Genomic DNA, 19879 nt, shown 5'->3' with positions numbered 1-19879 from the left:
AGTAAAAGACTGAAAAACAATTTTCCAAGCAAATGGCCCCAAGAAACAAGATGGAGTAGCCATTTTCATATCAAAGAAAATTAAAATTTAAACAAAAGTTATGAAAGATAAAAAAGGGAACTTCAAACTCATCATAGGAAAAATCTAACAAGATGAACTCTCAATTCTGAACATCTATGCTTCAAATTCAAAGACACCCATATTTATAAAAGAAGCTTTACTAAAGCTCAAAGAATATACTGCACCATACACAACAATGTTGGAGACTTCAAAACCCCGTTCTCTTTAATGAACATATCATAGAAACAGAAACTAAAAAGAGACACAGTGAAACTAACAGAAATTATGAACCATATGAAATTGACAGGTATCTATGAGGCATTTCATCATAAAACAAACGAATATGCCTTCTTCTCAGAACCTCATGGTACCTTCTCCAAAACTGACCATATAATCAGTCACAAAACAGACCTAAACAGACACAAGACGATTGAAATAATCCTACCAAATCACTGTGGACAAAGGCAGGTCTTCAGTAACAACAAATACAACAGAAAGGCTACATACACATGGAAGCTGAACAATGCACTACTCAGTGATAACTTGGTCAAGAAAGAAATTTTTTAAAAATTAATGACTTTTTAGAATTTAATCAAAATAAAAGCTTAACATAGCTACACTTATGGTATACAATGAAAGCAGTACTAAGAGAAAAACTCATACTTCTAAGTGCCTCCAAAAAACCTGAGGAGCGTATACAGCAGCAGCTTGATAGCACATCTGAAAGCTCTGCAATTAAAAAAAAGCAAATACACCAAAGGAATAGAAGGCAGGAAATAATCAAACTCAGAACCAAAATCAACCAAGTATAAACAAAACAAACTATACATAGAATCAACAAAACCAGAAGCTGGTCCTATGAGAAAATCAACAAGAAAGATAAAACCCTAGCAAGACTAACCAGAGGGCACAGAAGCAGTATTCAAATTAACAGAATCAGAAATGAAAACAGACATAACAACAGAAACTGAGGAAATTCAAAAAATCATCAGATCCTACTATAAAATCCTATATTTAAAAAAAAAAAAAGGGGGGGGAGCCTGGCCTACCTGCCAGGCGGAACGGTGGCTCATAGAGGCTGAGCAACTGGTGAGTGGGAGACCAAGACTGCAGGGGAGCAGAAAGATCTCTGTGGAGTACACCAGGAAAGTGCACCTCCTGCCTTGCCCTGCCCTGCCGTGCATGACCCAGCAAACAGAAAGAGAACTTTGAAACTTCTGCTCACACCCGACGACTCTGAGGCATAAAACAGGGCTTGACCCACCTGACACCTCAACCAGTGGAGAACCAGGGACACAGATCAGATACAAGGGAAAGGTAAGAACATATCACTGACAACAAAATGGCAAGAGGAAAGAGAAAGAGTATATCCCAAGGGAACCAAGACAATCTAGCAACACCAGAGCCCAGCTCTCCCATAACAGCAAACATCGGAATTCCAAACACTTCAGAAAAAGAAGACACAGACCTGAAATCATGCCTCAAGACGCTGATAGAGTTACTTAAACAAGAAAGGAAGGAAAAGCAAAAAGATTCAGAAGCTTTTAAAGAAGAAACAATAAAAACACTCAAAGAACTCAAAGAACTAAAGGAAAACAGAACCAAAGAAATAAAGGAATGGAAGAGGGAAATTAAAACAGAGAATGACACAATAAAGAAAACACTAAAAGAGATAACCCTAGAGTCAGAACACCAAAAAAAAAAAAAATCAGGAGTCACAGAAACAAGCATTTCCAATAGATTACAAGAGATAGAAGAGAGAATCTCAGGGGCAGAAGACAACATTGCAAACATAGACAAAAAAGCCAGAGAAGATGCAAAAAACCAAAAGCTCCTAACCCAAAATGTCCAGGAAATCCAAGACACAATGAGAAGACTGAACCTAAGGATAATAGGAATAGAAGAGGAAGAAGAGTATCAACTAAGGGGCACAGTAAATATCTTCAACAAAATCATAGAAGAAAACTTCCCTACCCTCAAGAATGAGATGACCACGAGCATAAAAGAAGCCTTCAGAACTCCAAATAGGTTGGACCAGAAAAGAAATACCTCCCGACACATAATAGTAAAAACATCAAGCGCCCAAAGGAAAGAAAGAATACTAAAAGCAGTAAGGGAAAAAGGTCAGGTAACATATAAAGGCAGACCAATCAGACTCACACCCGATTTCTCAACAGAGACTATGAAAGCTAGAAGAGTCTGGACAGACATCATGCACTCCTTAAGAGAGCACAAGTGCCAGCCCAAGCTGCTATACCCAGCAAAACTATCAATCACCATCGATGGAGAGACGAAGATATTTCAAGACAAATCAAAATTCACACAATATCTGACCACAAACCCAGCACTACAACGAATTATAGGTGGAAAACCCAATACAAGGAGGGAAAATACAGCCTAGTAAAAACAAGAAAACTCCTAAACAAGAAAACTAAAAGAAGAAAAAAAACACGGACACAACTCAACCCAAAAAAGCAAAAATGGCAGGATACAGAAACAACTGTTCCTTGATATCTATTAACATAAATGGGCTCAACTCCCCAATAAAGAGACACAGACTATCAGACTGGATACATAAACAAAATCCAGCCTTTTGCTGCATACAGGAAACTCATCTCAGAGACAAAGACAGACACTATCTCAGAGTAAAAGGGTGGGAAAAAAACTTCCAAGCAAACAGCTCCAAGAAGCAAGCTGGAGTGGCTATTCTAATATTGAATAAAGTAAATTTCCAACAAAAAGTTATCAAAAAAGATAAGGAAGGACACTTTTTACTCATTACCGGGGAAATCTGTCAGGAGGAACTCTCAATTTTTAACATATATGATCCAAATAAAAAATCACCCACATTCACAAAAGACACCCTACTAAAGCTCAAAAAATACATTTAACCCCACACAATAATAGTGGGAGACTTTAATACCCCACTCTCACCAATGGACAGATCATGGAAACAGAAACTGAACAAGGACACTGCAAAACTAGCAGAGACTTTGAACCAACTAGAATTAATAGATATATACAGAACATACTATCCCAAAGTAAAAGAATACACCTTCTTCTCACCACCCCATGGCACCTTCTCGAAAATTGACCACATAATTGGACACAAAAGTAGCCTTCATCGATATAAGAAGATTGAAATACTCCCATGCATCCTCTCAGATCACCATGGTCTACGGCTGGTCTTTAACAACAACAAAGACAACAAAAAGCCCACATACACATGGAAACTAAACAATGCTCTGTTAACGGATAGCAGGGTCAAAGAAGAAATAAAGAAAGAAATTAAGGATTTTCTAGAATTCAACGAAAACGAAAACACAACATACCCAAACCTATGGGATGCAATGAAAGCAGTATTGAGAGGAAAACTCATAGCCCTAAGTGCTTCCACAAAGAAACTGGAGAGAGCTCACATCAGCAACCTGACAGCACAGCTAAAAGCCCTAGAACAAAAGGAAGCAGATATACCCAAAAAGAGTAGACGGCAAGAAATAATCAAAATTAGGGCAGAAATAGACCAAATAGAAACAAAAAGAACCATTGAAAAAATCAACAAAACCAAGAGTTGGTTCTTTGAGAAAATCAACAAGATTGATAAACCCCTAGCCAGACTAACTAGAGGGCAAAGAGAGAGTATTCAAAGTAACAAAATCAGAAAGGAAAGTGGGGACATAACAACTAAAACTGAGGAAATTCAAGAAATCATCAGATCCTACTACAAAAACTTATACTCCACAAAATTGGAAAATCTGGAGGAAATGGATGAATTCCTAGACAGATACAAGGTCCCAAAGTTAAACCAGGACCAAGTAAACCATCTAAATAACCCTATAACACCTAAAGAAATAGAATAAGTCATCAAAAGCCTCCCAACCAAAAAAAAGCGCAGGTCCAGACGGGTTCAGTGCAGAATTTTATCAGACTTTTATTGAGGATATAACACCAATACTCGCCAAACTATTTTAAAAGATAGGATCAGATGGAATATTACCCAACTCATTTTTTGAGGCTACAATAACCCTCGTACCTAAACCACACAAAGACCCTACAAGGAAAGAGAACTTCAGACCAATCTCACTTATGAACATTGATGCAAAAATACTCAACAAAATCCTTGCTAACCAAATCCAAGAACACATCAAAACGATCATTCATCATGACCAGGTAGCCTTCATCTCTGGGATGCAGGGATGGTTTAACTTAAGGAAATCCATCAACGTAATCCACCATATAAACAAACTCAAAGACCAAAATCACATGGTCATCTTACTAGACGCTGAGAAAGCATTCGACAAAATCCAACACCCCTCATGTTAAAAGTCCTGGAAAGAACAGGAATCCAAGGCCCATACTTAAACATAATAAAAGCAGTATACAGCAAACCAACAGCCAACATCAAACTTAATGGCGAGAAACTTGAAGCAATCTCACTAAAATCAGGGACTCGACAAGGCTGCCCACTCTCCCCCTACCTATTCAACATAGTACTGGAAGTCCTGGCTGGAGCAATTAGACAGCAAAAGGAGATCAAGGGGATACAAATCAGAAAGGAAGAGATAAAAACATCACTCTTTGCCGATGACATTATAGTGTACTTGAGTGACCCCAAAAATTCCACCAGAGAACTCCTACAGCTGATAAACAAGTTCAGCAAAGTGGCTGGATACAAAATTAACTCAAACAAATCAGTAGCCTTCCTGTACTCAAAGGACAAACATGTGGAGAAAGAAATTAGGGAAAAACGTACCCTTCACAATCATTACAAAAACTATGAAATACCTTGGTGTGACTCTAACTAAGCAAGTGAAGGACCTGTATGACAAGAACTTCAAACCTCTAAAGAAAGAAATTGAGGAGGATCTCAGAAAATGGAAAGATATCCCATGCTCATGGATTGGAAAAATCAACATCTGAAAAATGGCCATCCTACCAAAAGCAATCTACAGATTCAATGCAATCCCCATTAAAATTCCAACCTAGTTTTTCATGGAATTGGAAAGATTAATGTGCAATTTCATATGGAATAACAAAAGACCTAGAATAGCGAAATCCATCCTCAACAACAAAAAAACATCTGCGGGAATCACTATCCCTGACCTCAAGCTATATTACAAGGCAATTGTGCTGAAAACTGCATGGTACTGGTACAGAAATAGGCATGTGGATCAATGGAATAGAATAGAAGATCCAGAAATGAGCCCTCATGTATATGGTCACCTGATTTTTGACAAAAGAGCAGTAAACATTCAATGAAAAAAGGACAGCCTATTCAACAAATGGTGCTGGTCCAACTGGCACTCAGCATGCAAAAGAGTAAAAAGAGAGCCGTTCTTATCTCCTTGTACAAAGCTCAAGTGTAAGTGGATCAAAGATCTCCACATTAAACCAGATACACTGAAACTATTAGATGAGAAAGTAGGGAAAACCTTAGAACACATAGGTACAGGAGAAAATTTCCTGAAAAAAACACCATTGGCTCAAGCTCTAAGGTCAAAGATTAACAAATGGGACTTAATGAGATTGCAAAGTTTCTGTAAGGCTAAAGACATCGTCAAGAAAACAAAACGGCAACCAACAGAATGGGAAAAGATCTTTACCAACACCACATCAGATAGAGGCCTAATATCCAAGGTGTACAAGGAACTCAAAAAGCTAGACACCAGAGAATCAAATAACCCTATTAAAAAATGGGGTACAGAGCTAAACAAAATGTTTTCAGTTGAGGAACACCAAATGGCCGAGAAACATCTGAGGAAGTGCTCGACATCCTTAGCCATCAGGGAAATGCAAATCAAAACAACCCTGAGATTCCACCTCACACCAGTAAGATTGGCCAAGATCCAAAACTCAGATGACAGCAGATGCTGGTGAGGCTGCGGAGAAAGAGGAACACTTCTCCACTGTTGGTGGGGTTGCAAGCTAATACAACCACTCTGGAAATCTGTCTGGCGATACCTCAGAAAATTGGATATAGTACTACCTGAAGACCCAGCTATTCCACTTCTGGGCATATACCCCAGAGACACTTTAATACACAACAAAGATATATGCACCACAATGTTCATAGCGGCTCTATTTATAATAGCCAGAAGCTGGAAGGAACCCAGATGTCCTTCAGAAGATGAATGGATAGAAAAATTGTGGTACATTTACACAATGGAATACTACTCAGCCACCAGAAACAATGACTTAACCAAATTCTTAAGAAAATGGCTGCATCTAGAGAATATCATCCTGAGTGAGATAACCCAGTCACAAAAAAACAGACATAATATGCAGTCACTGATAGTGGGATGCTAACCCCAGAGGCTTGCACTCCCCCAGAAACAACTCACAGACTGTATGAAGTCCAAGAAATAAAGAAAACAAAAAAATATATATACATATATTTACAAACAAGAAGCCTTTGACTATTTCCATGTTGCGTTTTGTTTTGCATGTACTTTACGCTTATTGTAACTATAAGGTTTTCAATGCATACTGTCAAGCCCTTGAAAAAAATCAAGTACTGACTAAAAAAAATATATTCACATGGTTTTATGTAAAAATTATTTTAATGTCTGAAAAAACAGTACTGACAAAAAAGTATAATTTTAATCAAAAAGTGTTTAAAATCTGTACATTTATCTTTGTTTTGTAAAATAAAGTCATTTAAAAAAAAAATAAGACAAAAGCTGGACAGAACCCAGATGTCCTTCAACAGAGGAATGGATAAAGAAATTGTGGTACATTTACACAATGGAGTATTACTCAGCTATTAAAAACAATGACTTTGTTAAATTCTTAGGCAAATGGGTGAAACTTGAAGCTCTCATCCTGAGTGAGGTAACCCAGTCACAAAAGAAAACTCATGGTTCATCCTCACCAATAAGCAGATACTAGCCCAAAAAGCTTGGAATAACCAAGAATTTTCAGAAATTATGAAGCTCATAGAGAAGGCAGGCCAGAAAGTGGATGCCTCAGTCCATCTTAGAACGGAGAACAAAACACTCATGGGAGGAAATAATTGGACAGGTAAGAGGAGCAGAGATTGAAGAAAAGATCATCCAGAGACAGCCTCACCTGAGGATCCACCCCTTATGCAGCCACTAAACCCAAGCACTACTGCTGATGCCAAGTAGTGCTTCCTTGCAGGAATCTGAGATGGATGCCTCCCCAGAGGGTCTGCCAGAGCCATACTGATACAGAGGAGGATGCTTCCAGCTAACCATCATACTGAACATGGGGACCCCTATGAAGGAGCTAGAGAAAGAACTGAAGGAGCTGAAAGGATCTGCAACCCCATGGAAAGAACAAAATTAACTAATCAAACCTACCACAGCTCCCAGGAACTAAAACACCACCCAATGAGCACACATGGAGAGACCCATGGTCCCAGGTGCATAGGCAGCAGAGGATAGCATTCTCTGGCATCAAGGAGAGGAGATACCTTTGATCCAGAGAAGGCTCATTTTCCCAGTGTAGGGGAATACCAAGGCTCTGAGGTGGGAGACTGAGCACCTTCATGGAGGCAATGGGAGGGGGAGGGAGGATGGAATCGGAAGAAAGGAGATAATACCTGAAATGTAAATAAAGAAAATCCAATTAAAAAGAAAAAGAAATGAAAAAAAAAAACTTGCTCTTGGCCTCTCTTGCCTCCTGGCTCTCTTGCTCTCCCAAACCAACCCCTCCTCTTCCCTTCCCCCCTCTCTCCATGTGCTCATGGCCGGCCTCCTCTATTCCTCTCCCACCGCCCCCCCCCCGCTTCTACCACCCTCTTAACTCTCCTATGACCTGAATAAACTCTATTCTGTACTATACCATTGTGTGGCTGATCCCTAAGGGGAAGGGATTTCCAACATGGGCCCCTCAGAGGCATCTCCCTTTCCCCCAGGCCTCGCCACATCTCCATGTGCCATATGCCCCCCACTCTCTTCATCCTTCCCCTAACATTGGTGCTGAAACCCGGGACATCATCTTTTCCTTACATTGGTGCCCCGTGTGAGGAGATTAGATTTCCTCACGACCTATCTCTTTCCTTTTATTCCATGACTTTTAACAACACTGGATTGGTGATGCTAGACTCAAGAAATGCAGGTTCACATCCCGACGCTCACTAGCCCAAGACCTGGTAAGCTCCCTCCCCACATCGGTCAGAGTAAGCATCCACGTGGTCCCAGGCAAGTGTTCCTGAGCAACCCCTGAGGACAGATGCTTTTACTGACCCTCATTCTGGGACTTTTTCTTTTGGGACCCCCCCTCCTCTTTTTACTAGACCCAGGCCAGACCTGGATCTCATTCTGGAGCACCGCCTCTGAGGAGCACTGCCTCAGATTTAGCCCCATTGCAGACTCTCACCCATGGGCCACCTCCATGGAGCACAGCCTCCGAGTTTAGCGCCCCCATGGCAGCTATCCCTACCCTCACCCATGGGCTTCACCGCCTTTGTCCCTATTTCCTGGGATGTGTTGGTTTAATTTACAGTAAACAGAAACCAATAAACTGCACTCCCTTGCTAGCTATCTGTTACCTAGTTTGTTGTGTGAATAGAGGGCCTGGCCCTGCCCCTAGCCTCAGCTTGGGACTGTTTGCCTCCTCTATTCCTATCCCCCACCCCCTCTGCCTCTACCACCCTCTTAACTCTCCTATGACCTGAATAAACTCTATTCTGTACTATAAAAAAAAAAAAAACTTAAAAATCTGGATGAAATGGACAAATTTTTAGACAGATAGCAGGCACCAGTTAAATCAGAACCAGATAAACCATTTAAACATCCCATAATCCCTAAAGAAATAGAAACAGTCATCAAAAGTCTACCAACCCAAAACAACCCAGGACCAGATAGATTTAGTGCAGAATTCTATCAAACCTTCAAAGAAGACATGATACCAATACACTTCAAACTATTCCACAAAATAGAAATAGAAGGAACACTACACAATTTGTTCTATGAAGCCACAATATGCTTATTCCTAGATCACAAAAAGACCCTACAAAGAAAGAGAACTTCAAACCAATCTCCCTATGAATATCGATGCAAAAATACTCAATACAATTCTCACAAACTGAATTCAAGAACACATCAAAATGATCATCATGATTAAGTAGGCTTCACCCCAAGAATGCAGAAATGGTTCAATATACAGAAATTCATCAAAATAATCTACTATATAAACAAATTCAAAGAAAAAACATATGATTATCTTATTAGATTTTGAGAAAGTATTTGACAGAATTCTCCACCCCTTCATGATAAAAGTCTCAGAAAGATCAGGAATTTAAGAACTATACCTAAACATAGTAAAAAGCAATATACAGCAAAGCCAATATCAAACTAAAGGGAGAGAAAATTGAAACAATCCCACTAAAATCAGGGACCAGACAATGCTGCCCACTTTCTCCTTACATAGTCAATATAGTGCCCAAGGTCCTAGCCAGAGCAATTAGACAACAAAAGGGGTCAGAAAGAAACAAATTGAAAAGGAAGAAGTCAAAATATTACAATTTGCAGATGATATGATAGTGTACTTATGTGACTCCAAAAATTCCACCAGAGAACTGCTAATCCTCATAAACAACTTCAGCAAAGTAGCTGAATATAAAATTAACTCAAACAAATTAGTAGCCTTCATCTACTCAAAGGATAAACAGGCTGAAAAATAAATTAAGGAAATGATACCTTTCACAATAGTCACAGACAATATATAATACTTCTGTGTGACTCTAACCAAGGAAGTGAAAAATCTGTATGACAAGAACTTCGGGTCTCTAAAGAAAGAAATTGAAGGTCTCGGAAGATGGAAAGATCTTTCATGCTCATGGTTTGGCAGAATGAATATAGCAAAAATGGCTAAATCTTGCCAAAGGCAATCTACATATTCAATGCAATCCCCATCAAAATTCCAACTCAATTCTTCATAGAGTTAGAAAGAACAATTTGCAAATTCATTTGGAATTTAAAAAAACAGAATAGGGAACACTATTTTCAATAATAAAAGTACTTCTGGAAGAATCACAATCCCCAACCTCAAACTGTTTCACAGAGAAATCATGATTAAAAAAAAAAAAAAAAAAAAAAAACTGGTATTGGTACAGAAACAGTCAGGTAGATCAGTGGAATATAACTGACAGCCCAGAAATGAACCCACACACCTATGGTCACTTGATCTTTGACAAAAGAACTAAAACCATTCACTGGGGGAAAAAGGACAGCATTTTCAACAAGTGCTGATGGTTTAACTGGAGGTCAGCATGTAGGAGAATGCAAATTTGTCCATTTTTATCTCCTTGTATAAAACTCAAGTCCAAGTTAATTAAGGACCTCCACATAAAACCAGATGCACCAAAACTAATAGAAGAGAAGGTGTGGAAGAGACTCGGACACATGGGAACAGGTGAAAATTTCCTGAACAGAACACCAATGGCGTATACCGTCGGTACCTCATAAAACTGCAAAGCAATTTGTCCTGTAAGGCAAAGGACATTGTCAGTCAGACAAAAGGGCAACCAACAGATTTGGAAAAGATCTTTACCAATCCTACGTCCAATGGGAGGGGGGCTAATATCCAATATATACAAAGAACTCAAGAAGTTAGACTCCAGAGAATCGAATAATCCTATTAAAAATGGGGAACAGAGCTAAACAAAGAATTCTCAACTGAAGAATATCAAATGGCTGAGAAGCACCTAAAGAAGTGTTCAACATCCTTAGTCACCAGGGAAATGCAAATCAAAACAACCCTGAGATCCACCTCACACCACTCAGAATGACTAAGACCAAAACCTCAGATGACAGCAGAGGCTGGTGAGGATGAGGAAAAAGATAAAGACTCTTCCATTATTGTGATTGCAAGCTGGTATAACTACTTTGGAAATCAGTCTGGTGGTTCCTCAGAAAATTATACATAGTACTACCTGAAGTTTGTATATACCACTCCTGAGCATATAACCAAAAAATGCTCCAATGTATAACAGAGACACTTGTTCCATTATGTTCATAACAGCCTTATTTATAATAGCCAGAATCTAGAAAGAACCCAGATGTCCTCAATGAATACAGAAATTTTGGTACATTTACACAATGAAATACTACTCAGCTATTAAAAACAATGACTTTATGAAATTCTTAGGCAAATAAATGGATCTAGAAAATGTCATTCTGAGTGAGGTAACCCAATCACGAAAGAACATACATGTTATGCACTCACTGATAAGTGGAATTTAGCCCCAAAGCTCAGAATATCCAAGATACAAACCACAAACCACATAAAGCTCAAGAATTTGGAAGACTGAAGAGTTGGTGCTTCAGTACTTCTTTAAGGGGGGATCAAAATATTCACAGGAGGAAATAGAGAGACAAAATGTGGAGCAGAAACTGAAGAAAAAGGTTGTCCAGAGACTTCCCTGTCTGGGCATCAATCCCATAACAGTCACCAAACCCAGACAATATTGTGGATGCCAAGAAGTACATGCTGACAGGAGCCTGATATAGCTGTCTCCTGAGAGACTCGGCCAGAGCCTGAGAAATACAAAGTCGGATGCTCTCAACCAACCACTGGACTGAGAATGAGGTTCCCAATGGAGGAGTTAGAGAAAGGACTGAAGGATCTGAAGGTGTTTGCAACTCCATATGGAAAACAACAATATTAAGCAACCAGATTCCTCAGCACTCCCAGAGACTAAACACACGAAGGGACCCATTATCTCCAGCCACATATGTAGCAGAGGATTGCCTTATCAGCCATTAACAGGAGGAGAAGCCTTTGGTCCTATAAAGGCTCGATTCCCCAATGTCATGGGGAGGGAGTATGTGGGTGTGTTGGGGAGCACCTTCATAGAGACATGAGGAGGCGTATGGAATAGAGAAATTCTAGGGGGCAAGCCATGAAAGGGAATAACATTTGAAATGTAAGTGAGAAAAATATCCAAAGGAAGAAAGAAAGAAAGAAAGAAAGAAAGAAAGAAAGAAAGAAAGAAAGAAAGAAAGAAAGAAAGAAAGAAAGAAAGGAAGGAAGGAAGGAAGGAAGGAAGGAAGGAAGAAAAGAAGGGAGGGAGAGAGGGAGGAAAGAAGGAAAGATGGATGTAAGGAAAGAAGAAAGGAAGGAAGGAAGGAAGGGAGGGAGGGAGGGAGGAAAGAAGGAGTTAAGTTTCCCAGGGCTTAATCAAGCACAGAGAATTATTAAGTAAGTAATAAGAGAGATAAAAGTTAAATTACCCCTACACTTAATAAAGCACAGACTAGTAAAAACAAGTTATGTTTCCTACAAAGCTTAAGATTATCAGTCTTTTGGCCTGCGTTTAATGCTGCATCCCACATCAATTCATTCCAGGCAGACCAGCTCCCAACACTAACCAACCACAGATGGAGATCCTATCAATATAAGCCAAAGTAAACCTCTACTCTTTATAAACCGATTGACTCCGATATTTATTATAGTAAAAGCTGGAGTACACAGACCCAAAGCAAGCTCAGATCCCATAACCAAGTTTGATTATGGCATTCCAGAATTACAAAATAACAAAGGACATTCTAATGCCCCTATTATTGTCTCCAAAACAAGAATTAGAGAACAAGAAAAGGGAATTTATGTTAAAACTGCAGAATACTGTTTGCCAAGAATTTATACTTGTAGTGAAGTCTCACAGCATCCAATGACAATATGCACATAGGTCTTTAAAGCCCACCCTTGAGAGAACTTAACACCAGAGATTGCCTAGGGTTGTGTAGTAATTTCAGAGCATGAAGGAACTATTCTGAAGCAGGAACTAGGGGACATACATCCCATTGCTTCTGTCTTTAATTCAGTCCCACAAAGTGTGAGAGTCATCTGCTGAGACACAAGAGCTCCCCTCCAAACAAAACACCTTGTTCAGACCATTCATTTGTTTTCTTTAGCTGACTCACCTATCAGACTTTCTCCTAGGGTGGGAAGTGTGGTCATCCCCCATCTGGGCTCTTTACTGAAGCCTGTGAAGAAGAGAAAAAGGCATAAGCTGTTGAAAAGTTGGTTTGCTCAAACTGTAGCGTTGCCTCCTAGAAATCAGTTAGACAAAGCTGGATAGGAACTCCCACTGAGGAACCCATGTCATTTTGCATAATTTTCATAGAACACTCCTGATTTCTTTGCACTTTGTCTTGTTAGGGTTTTTGTTTTTGAGGGGTGCAGTATCTACACAGGCTAGAAGGATCCCCTGGACCTGGAGTTCCAGGTAGTTGTGAGGCAAAGTATGGGCATTTTCTTAATTCATTATTGATGAGGGCAGGCCAAGCCCATCATGAGTGGTGCCATTCTTAGACTTGTGGTCCTGGGTTCTATAAGAATCAGGCTAAGCAAGTCAGTAAGCAGCACCCTCCATGGCTTTGCATCAGTCAATGGATGCTGAGAGGAGAATGCTTGCTTCAGAGATGTTCCCCAAAAGGCCATCTGCTCTCCAGTTGGATGGCCCTATTCCCATGTGCATCTAGAAAGTGCTTATCCATTTCAGTAGATTTTTTAAAGAAAGACATGACATTCGGGGTGGTCACAATGAAGAGGGATCTGAGAAGAGTTGTGGAGTAGTATAGGGGTGCATGTGATCAAAATTGCTCTGTTTACTATGAAATCCTAAGAACAAATTGAAATATATTTAAATAAATAAATCCTATGATATCTCAAGTTGATTCTTGAAAAGATATTAAAAGTATTGCTTTTATGTGTGTAAGACACATGTATATGTAGTGTGTGTGTGTGTGTGTGTGTGTGTGTGTGTGTGTGTGTGTGTGTGTAGGCTAGCTGTTTGCTGTGGTTTGGATGTGAAATGTGACCCAAACAGTCATGTGTTTAACCTATTAGTCACCAGATGGTGGTGTTGTCTGGGGAATTTTAGAGATGAGGCCATGGAAGGGGACCTGAAAAATCTGTAAACCAGTCCAACTTTTTAGCTCTTTGCTTCACAGTCAATAAGCAGAAAGCAGTGCCAGTCTCACAATTCAACCATGACTCTACTCTTCCAAGACTTCTGCAGAATTTCAGACCATACCATCTCATATTGTGAGGCAAAATAGATCCTTATTCCTTTATGTTTCCTCACAGTTTGTGTAGCCTCCACCACCACCATCATCTTTAATAACCTGTGCAATACCACCTGTGTAGCCACCACCATCATCACCACCTGTGTAGCCACCACCATCATCACCACCTGTGTAGCAACCACCATCATCACCACCTGTGTAGCCACCACCATCCTCACCACCTGTGTAGCCACCAACATCATCACCACCTGTGTAGCCACCAACATTATCACCACCTGTGTAGCTACCACCATCATCACCAGCTGTGTAGCCACCACCATCATCACCACCTGTGTAGTGACCACCATCATAACCACCTGTGTAGAGACCACCATCATAACCACCTGTGTAGAGACCACCATCATCACCACCTGTGTAGCCATCACCACCTGTTTAGCCATCACCACCATCACCACCTGTTTAGCCACCACCATCATCACCACCTGTGTAGCTACCACCATCATCACCACCTGTGTAGAGACCACCATCATCACCACCTGTGTAGCCATCACCACCATCACCACCTGTGAAGCCACCAACATCATCACCACCTGTGTACTTCCTGTAATTATCTTCATGCCTCATCACTATCATCAATGTCATGAGAATAATCATAGACTTTTATGAGATAGGTCCTCATGTAACCTAGGCAGGTCTCAAACTCAGTATGTAGCCAAAGATTACTTTCAACCTTTCATCCTCCTGCCTCTACCTCCCAAGTACTAAAAAAAATAGGTGTGTGTCAACATACCTGTCATATGCAGTCTTGGAAAGTAAACCCGCATATTTATGAATGCTATGAAAGCATCCTGCCACTGAATGACTCATGAGTCTGAATGACTTACTGATACAGATGAGAATGCTTGCAGCTAACCATCAGACTAAACATGGGGACCCCAATAGAGGAATTAGAGAAAGGACTGAAGGAGCTGAAGGGGTTTGCAACCCCATAATAAGAACATCAATACCAACCTACCAGACCCACATAGCTCACAGGGACTAAACCACCAACCAAAGAGTACACATGGAGGGACTCATATCTCCAGCTGCATATGTAGCAGAGTGTGGCATTGTCTTGTATCAATAGGAGAAGAAGCCCTTGGTCCTGTGAAAGTTTGTTTTCCCAGTGTAGAAGAATGCTAGGACAATGAGGTGGATGTGGGTGAGTGGAAGGAGGAGCACCCTCATAGAAGCAAAGGGGAGGAGATGGGAGAGGGGGAAACCTGGAAAGGGATAACATTTAAAATGTAAATACATCCAGCAGCCATGGAGTCTTATTTTGATGAGCATGACTGCAAGCTTTTGAACCCTGAGCATGTGGCCTACAACAATATGCTGGTAGAATTCTCCATAAGCGATCACAGGGCTTGGAGCTGGGCCCCAGGCACTCTTTTACAGGATGGACTTTGTGAACCTGGGATTGGTAGATTGGGAACTCCACTTTCCCCCACCAGCTGCCAAGGCTGTGGGGTAGTCTCACCAGAACAGTCATCAGTAGCTCCAAGGCTGAGCTCAAGTGCTCCGTGTGTGTTGGAATTTGAGGAAGAGGAGACTGCTGTCATTGAGATGCCCTGCTGTCATCTCTTCCATTCTGACTGCATTCTGCCATGGTTAAGTAAGACAAATTCCTGCCCTCTGTGCTGCCATGAGCTGTCCACTGATGATGACGGTTATGAAGAGCACAAGAAAGACAAGGCTTGGAGGCAGCAACAGCCACACCACCTGGAGAAGCTCCAGGTACAGATCTATGTACATGTGAAACAGCAGCTAGGGCTGAGAGCTCAGCCTCTGTGGTATCTTCCCTTTTCACTTTAATTTTCATTAAAGGTTTCTTTACCCGCCCCTGCAGCTGCACTGTTCACCAGCTGACAGGGCTCTGTCTGAATCCTCTACCCTGCTGCTAGCCATGAAGAGGTCCAAGGTGTCAAATGGCAGAAGGTGCCAGGCTGCATATATCTCTCTGCCAGCCTCAACTCTTGGTGATGGGGACCTGGGAGCAACCAGGGCTTGGGTCTGAGTGTTCTTTTGTGGAGCAGAAAGGCAGTGCTGGGGGCATGAATCTGTTAAAATCAGTAGAAGCCCCGGAAATGATTATACAAGTAATCATGAAACAGTAGGTGCTTTCTGAACTCCCGGACTGTGAACCTGAACATACCACAATGGGGCAGCTGTGAAAAGCTCTAGCCATGCCCCAAGTCCCTCCTACATAGGAGAAGGTGACATAGACTCTAGCCAGATCAGCCACTTCCTACGTCCCTCTCCTGTACACATACATAAGCCCTACACATACATAAGCCCTAGAAAAACAACTATGACCAATCACAGAGGCAAACGAATGGGAAGCGGGTGGTTGGATCCCGGGCTGTTTAAAAAGGACAAAACAAAAGAGAGAAGGACATGAAAATAAAGCACACACGTTGAAACCTCCTCAGTTCAGGTTTCTTTGTTCCTATGGGGGCCTAGGGGAATTCTGCTCAAGCTTGCTTTTGCCAACTCTGCATTGCTTTTGAGAGCCAGGCCATGGCTAACATGCCCTGCCTGCAGGGATTTAATCTCAGCACCTTGATGAGTATTGACCTGCCAGAATTCACAGACCAGTCAGTTCCCCGCTGGGATTATTCCCACGCTTCCCAGCTTGAACTTCTGCACACCTGAAGAAGCTGCCTTCCCTCTGACATTGCCTCCTTGGGCTGATTGGAATGAACAGAATGCAACATTCCTTTAGAAGTCAGACTGTGTCAGAGCCTGTCACTTTGTAGCTATTTAAAACTGATAAATTAACTTTCACCATCCCCTTCCAGAAATCTCTAGTTAACCTTGGAACTTTTGGTTAACATGGAATCCTGGGGGTGTTATTTCCACAGGGAAAACTTTTAACATTGTAAAAGTTGCTCTCTATATTCGACCCTGTAGGTCCCCTTATCAAGGAATCAAAGTTCAGGCCAGACTGAGTAGGGGAAAGAAGTTCTTTAGCTATTTAGAGACTCTCAAAGAGGGACAAGGAAAAAAGCTCTTGTGGAGGTTTTGAAAGTGGGTTTCACTATGTGACCTTGCCTGACTTGAAACCCACTGTATAGACTAGGCTGGCCTTGAATTTAAGAGATTCTTTTGCCTCTACCTTTCCAATACTGGGATTACTGCTATGTACCACTATGCTCAGACCCTTATAATGTATTTAAATGACATCTGTCACTCTTAGTTCCTGGCAGTGCTCAAAAATATTTCCTGGAGGAAAGGACTTCCTTCCATCCCTACCTACTGGATTGGACCCTCCCTGATTCTCCAGACAGACTGCAAATATGATAATTAGAATTCCTTTGGGATATATTAAAAAGTACTAAAATAATAAATGTAAATACATAAAATATCCAATAAAAAAGGGGGAAAGGCATTCTGCTAAGTGACATACTTCAGTTGGTAGGTAGCTAGGTATATGATAGATATAGAGAGATAAAAGATATAATGACAAATAATAGATATGTATATAAGTAGATAATTGATAGATAATGGACATACAGATTAGATAGATGATGGGTGGATAGGTAGGAAAAAGATAAATAATAGGTAAATAGATGATATAGAAAGATGAGAGATGATAGATACATACATACACTCATGCATGCGTACACATATATGCATACTTGCATATACACATGCATACATACATAAGCAGAAGATAAATATGAAGAGCTTTTAGAAAGACATTAGACTAGACAGAAGCCATCTAGACAGTGGGTAGAACACGAACCATACAAGCATGAGAAGCTGATTTCAGATCTCTAGAAAGCACATAAGTTTAGCTATAGTGTGCCTATAATCCCAGCATTCCTACAGCAAGATTCAAGACAGAGACCACATAATCTCCATAAGTCGGAGAGTCAGCTAGTCTAGTGTAAACAGGAAACTCTTTCTCAGCAAGATAAAAGATAATGGAGCAACACCCAAAGTTGTTCTTTGGCCTCTAGGGTTACATTTGTGCCTGTATATGTGTTTTTTAACACTTTTAATGTTTGGGTATTTTTTAATTGTATCTTCATCAATAACAATTTATGCCCTGAGAAAAGTTATTTTAGTGCTTCATGACTCAGTTTCTCCTCATCCCTAAAACAGGAAATCTGTGTCTCCCATCTTTAAATTTAAACCAATGGAAAAAAAAATCTTGCACACATGCAAGAAAACCAGTGAAGTGGAATATCATACAGTGAAAGACACTGGTGCCCAAAATAAAAGCAATAGTAGCCAGGAAAGGAAGGTGCTGCCCCCAGACTGTCTTCCCTGACTCCTCACAGTACAAACCAGCATGGCTAAGAGTTTGAACAAGGCCAGAGCTTGAATGATTTTACACTGTGGTTCCATGCCCTCATTAGCTAAGACTTGCTCACAGTATTTCTTTTTGTATTTATAAATACACATGTGTATTTTGTGTGTATTGCATGCCTGTGTGTGCACTGCATTGTGTTGTTTGTGCTTTGCATTTTGTGCAATGTGTAGTGCAGGTAAGCATGCATATGTGTATACAGGCATGTAGGGTCTAAAGGATGACTTCAGACACCTTCCCATCAAAAACCAGGGATCCTCCTTCTCTACTCTCCAGAGCCAGAGATGTGCAGCATCATGCTTGACTTTTTAACATGAATTCTGGAATAAAAGCCAGGTCTTTGTGCTTGCAGGACATGCACTTTATACACTAAATGGTTGCCCAAGCCCAGCAAGTTACTTCCTTCACTGTTCTGCTTCATAAGATGTGGCTGGTATAATGCCTTCATGAAGATGAAGTGCTATGAAATGGTAAGGGTATGGTTTCCATTTCTGTGTGGGCTTCTGTCCCCTTGCACAGGAAACCTGGATGCATACGCAGGGCCTCCATAAATTTACTCCATGCTAAATTCTAGCTAGAACTGAGATGGCTCACAAACATGGACATATCAAAAGAACAGCTACTGGAAGATCTACCCTGATGAATAGACTTCCCTGAGCCCAGAAATTTTGTCAAAGGTCTCCCAAGGCAAGGTTTGCTGTGTGCAGCAGATCTGAGACATTAGCCTTTGGGCTGGACCCCTCTGAGATTGGCCCTTCTCCCATTAGTCTGTTTTCAGCCCATAGTTCATCCATCCCTCCTTTGCCCCATTCAACCTCATACTTACCCCAGAAGAGAAGCATCCAAAAGCCCCTCATTGTTCTGTGGCAGTCATTCAAAGAAGAGAACCTTCCCTTTAAAAGCTGGCTTTGTGGGAACGGAAAGGGGTGGAGCCAGGATTTCTCAACAAACCAGACAGAGCCCCAGCAGCTTTCTGCTGAGTTGCCACCATCAGAGGTAGACAGCCTGGCAATCCCCTAATTTCTCCCTTAAATCTGGCTAGTGTACACATTACATCCCTCTCCCCCTTCCCCTCTTCCTTCCTCTCTTTCCATTTCCTTCTGCTCTCTCCATATCTCACCATCTACCCCATCCCTCCCCATCTCTCTTACCTCCTCCCAATTTCCCGCTTCCTCACCATAATTCTTTTTCTTTCTAATACCACTATTCCCCTCCCACCTCTCATTTCCTTCTCTCATTGCACCAAACAAGTGACACTGCATGTGCTGCCCACAGTGAGGTCAATTCCACTCTTCGAGATCTCAAAGCCTTTTCAACAAAGCCATGCTGCATTTATCACCAAGATCATGAGCTGCCAAGAAAACTCAATTCTGCCATCTTGTCAAACTTGTAGAATATGCACACACCAGATACACCACACCAGAGAGAGACAGAGACAGATACACACATGAGGGAAGTGGGCAGA

At 41.0% G+C, this 19879-nt stretch overlaps 1 protein-coding gene and 1 pseudogene across 2 annotated transcripts in view; one reads left to right on the top strand and one right to left on the bottom strand.

Moving 5' to 3' along the window:
* Nucleotides 1-19271, bottom strand: part of ADGRE1 (adhesion G protein-coupled receptor E1) — a gene marked incomplete at its 5' end in the record, with an annotated part of 105895 nt that extends 86624 nt beyond the window's left edge. The window contains 2 exons of the mRNA XM_080917534.1: nt 12951-13013; nt 19241-19271. Coding sequence (XP_080773660.1) covers nt 12951-13013; nt 19241-19271 — 94 coding nt within the window. The remainder of the gene's footprint in view (nt 1-12950; nt 13014-19240) is intronic.
* Nucleotides 15363-15745, top strand: LOC308420699 (E3 ubiquitin-protein ligase RNF181-like; annotated as a pseudogene). Its single transcript has one exon. The product of its transcript is annotated as an E3 ubiquitin-protein ligase RNF181-like (transcript).
* Nucleotides 19272-19879: the final 608 nt, after the last annotated feature.

The sequence above is a fragment of the Micromys minutus genome, assembly GCF_963924665.1.
Source record: "Micromys minutus genome assembly, chromosome: 5".
Classification (NCBI taxonomy): Eukaryota; Metazoa; Chordata; class Mammalia; order Rodentia; family Muridae; genus Micromys; species Micromys minutus.
Note: the sequence above shows the minus strand (reverse complement) of the source record. Positions and strands in the feature narration are given on the sequence as shown.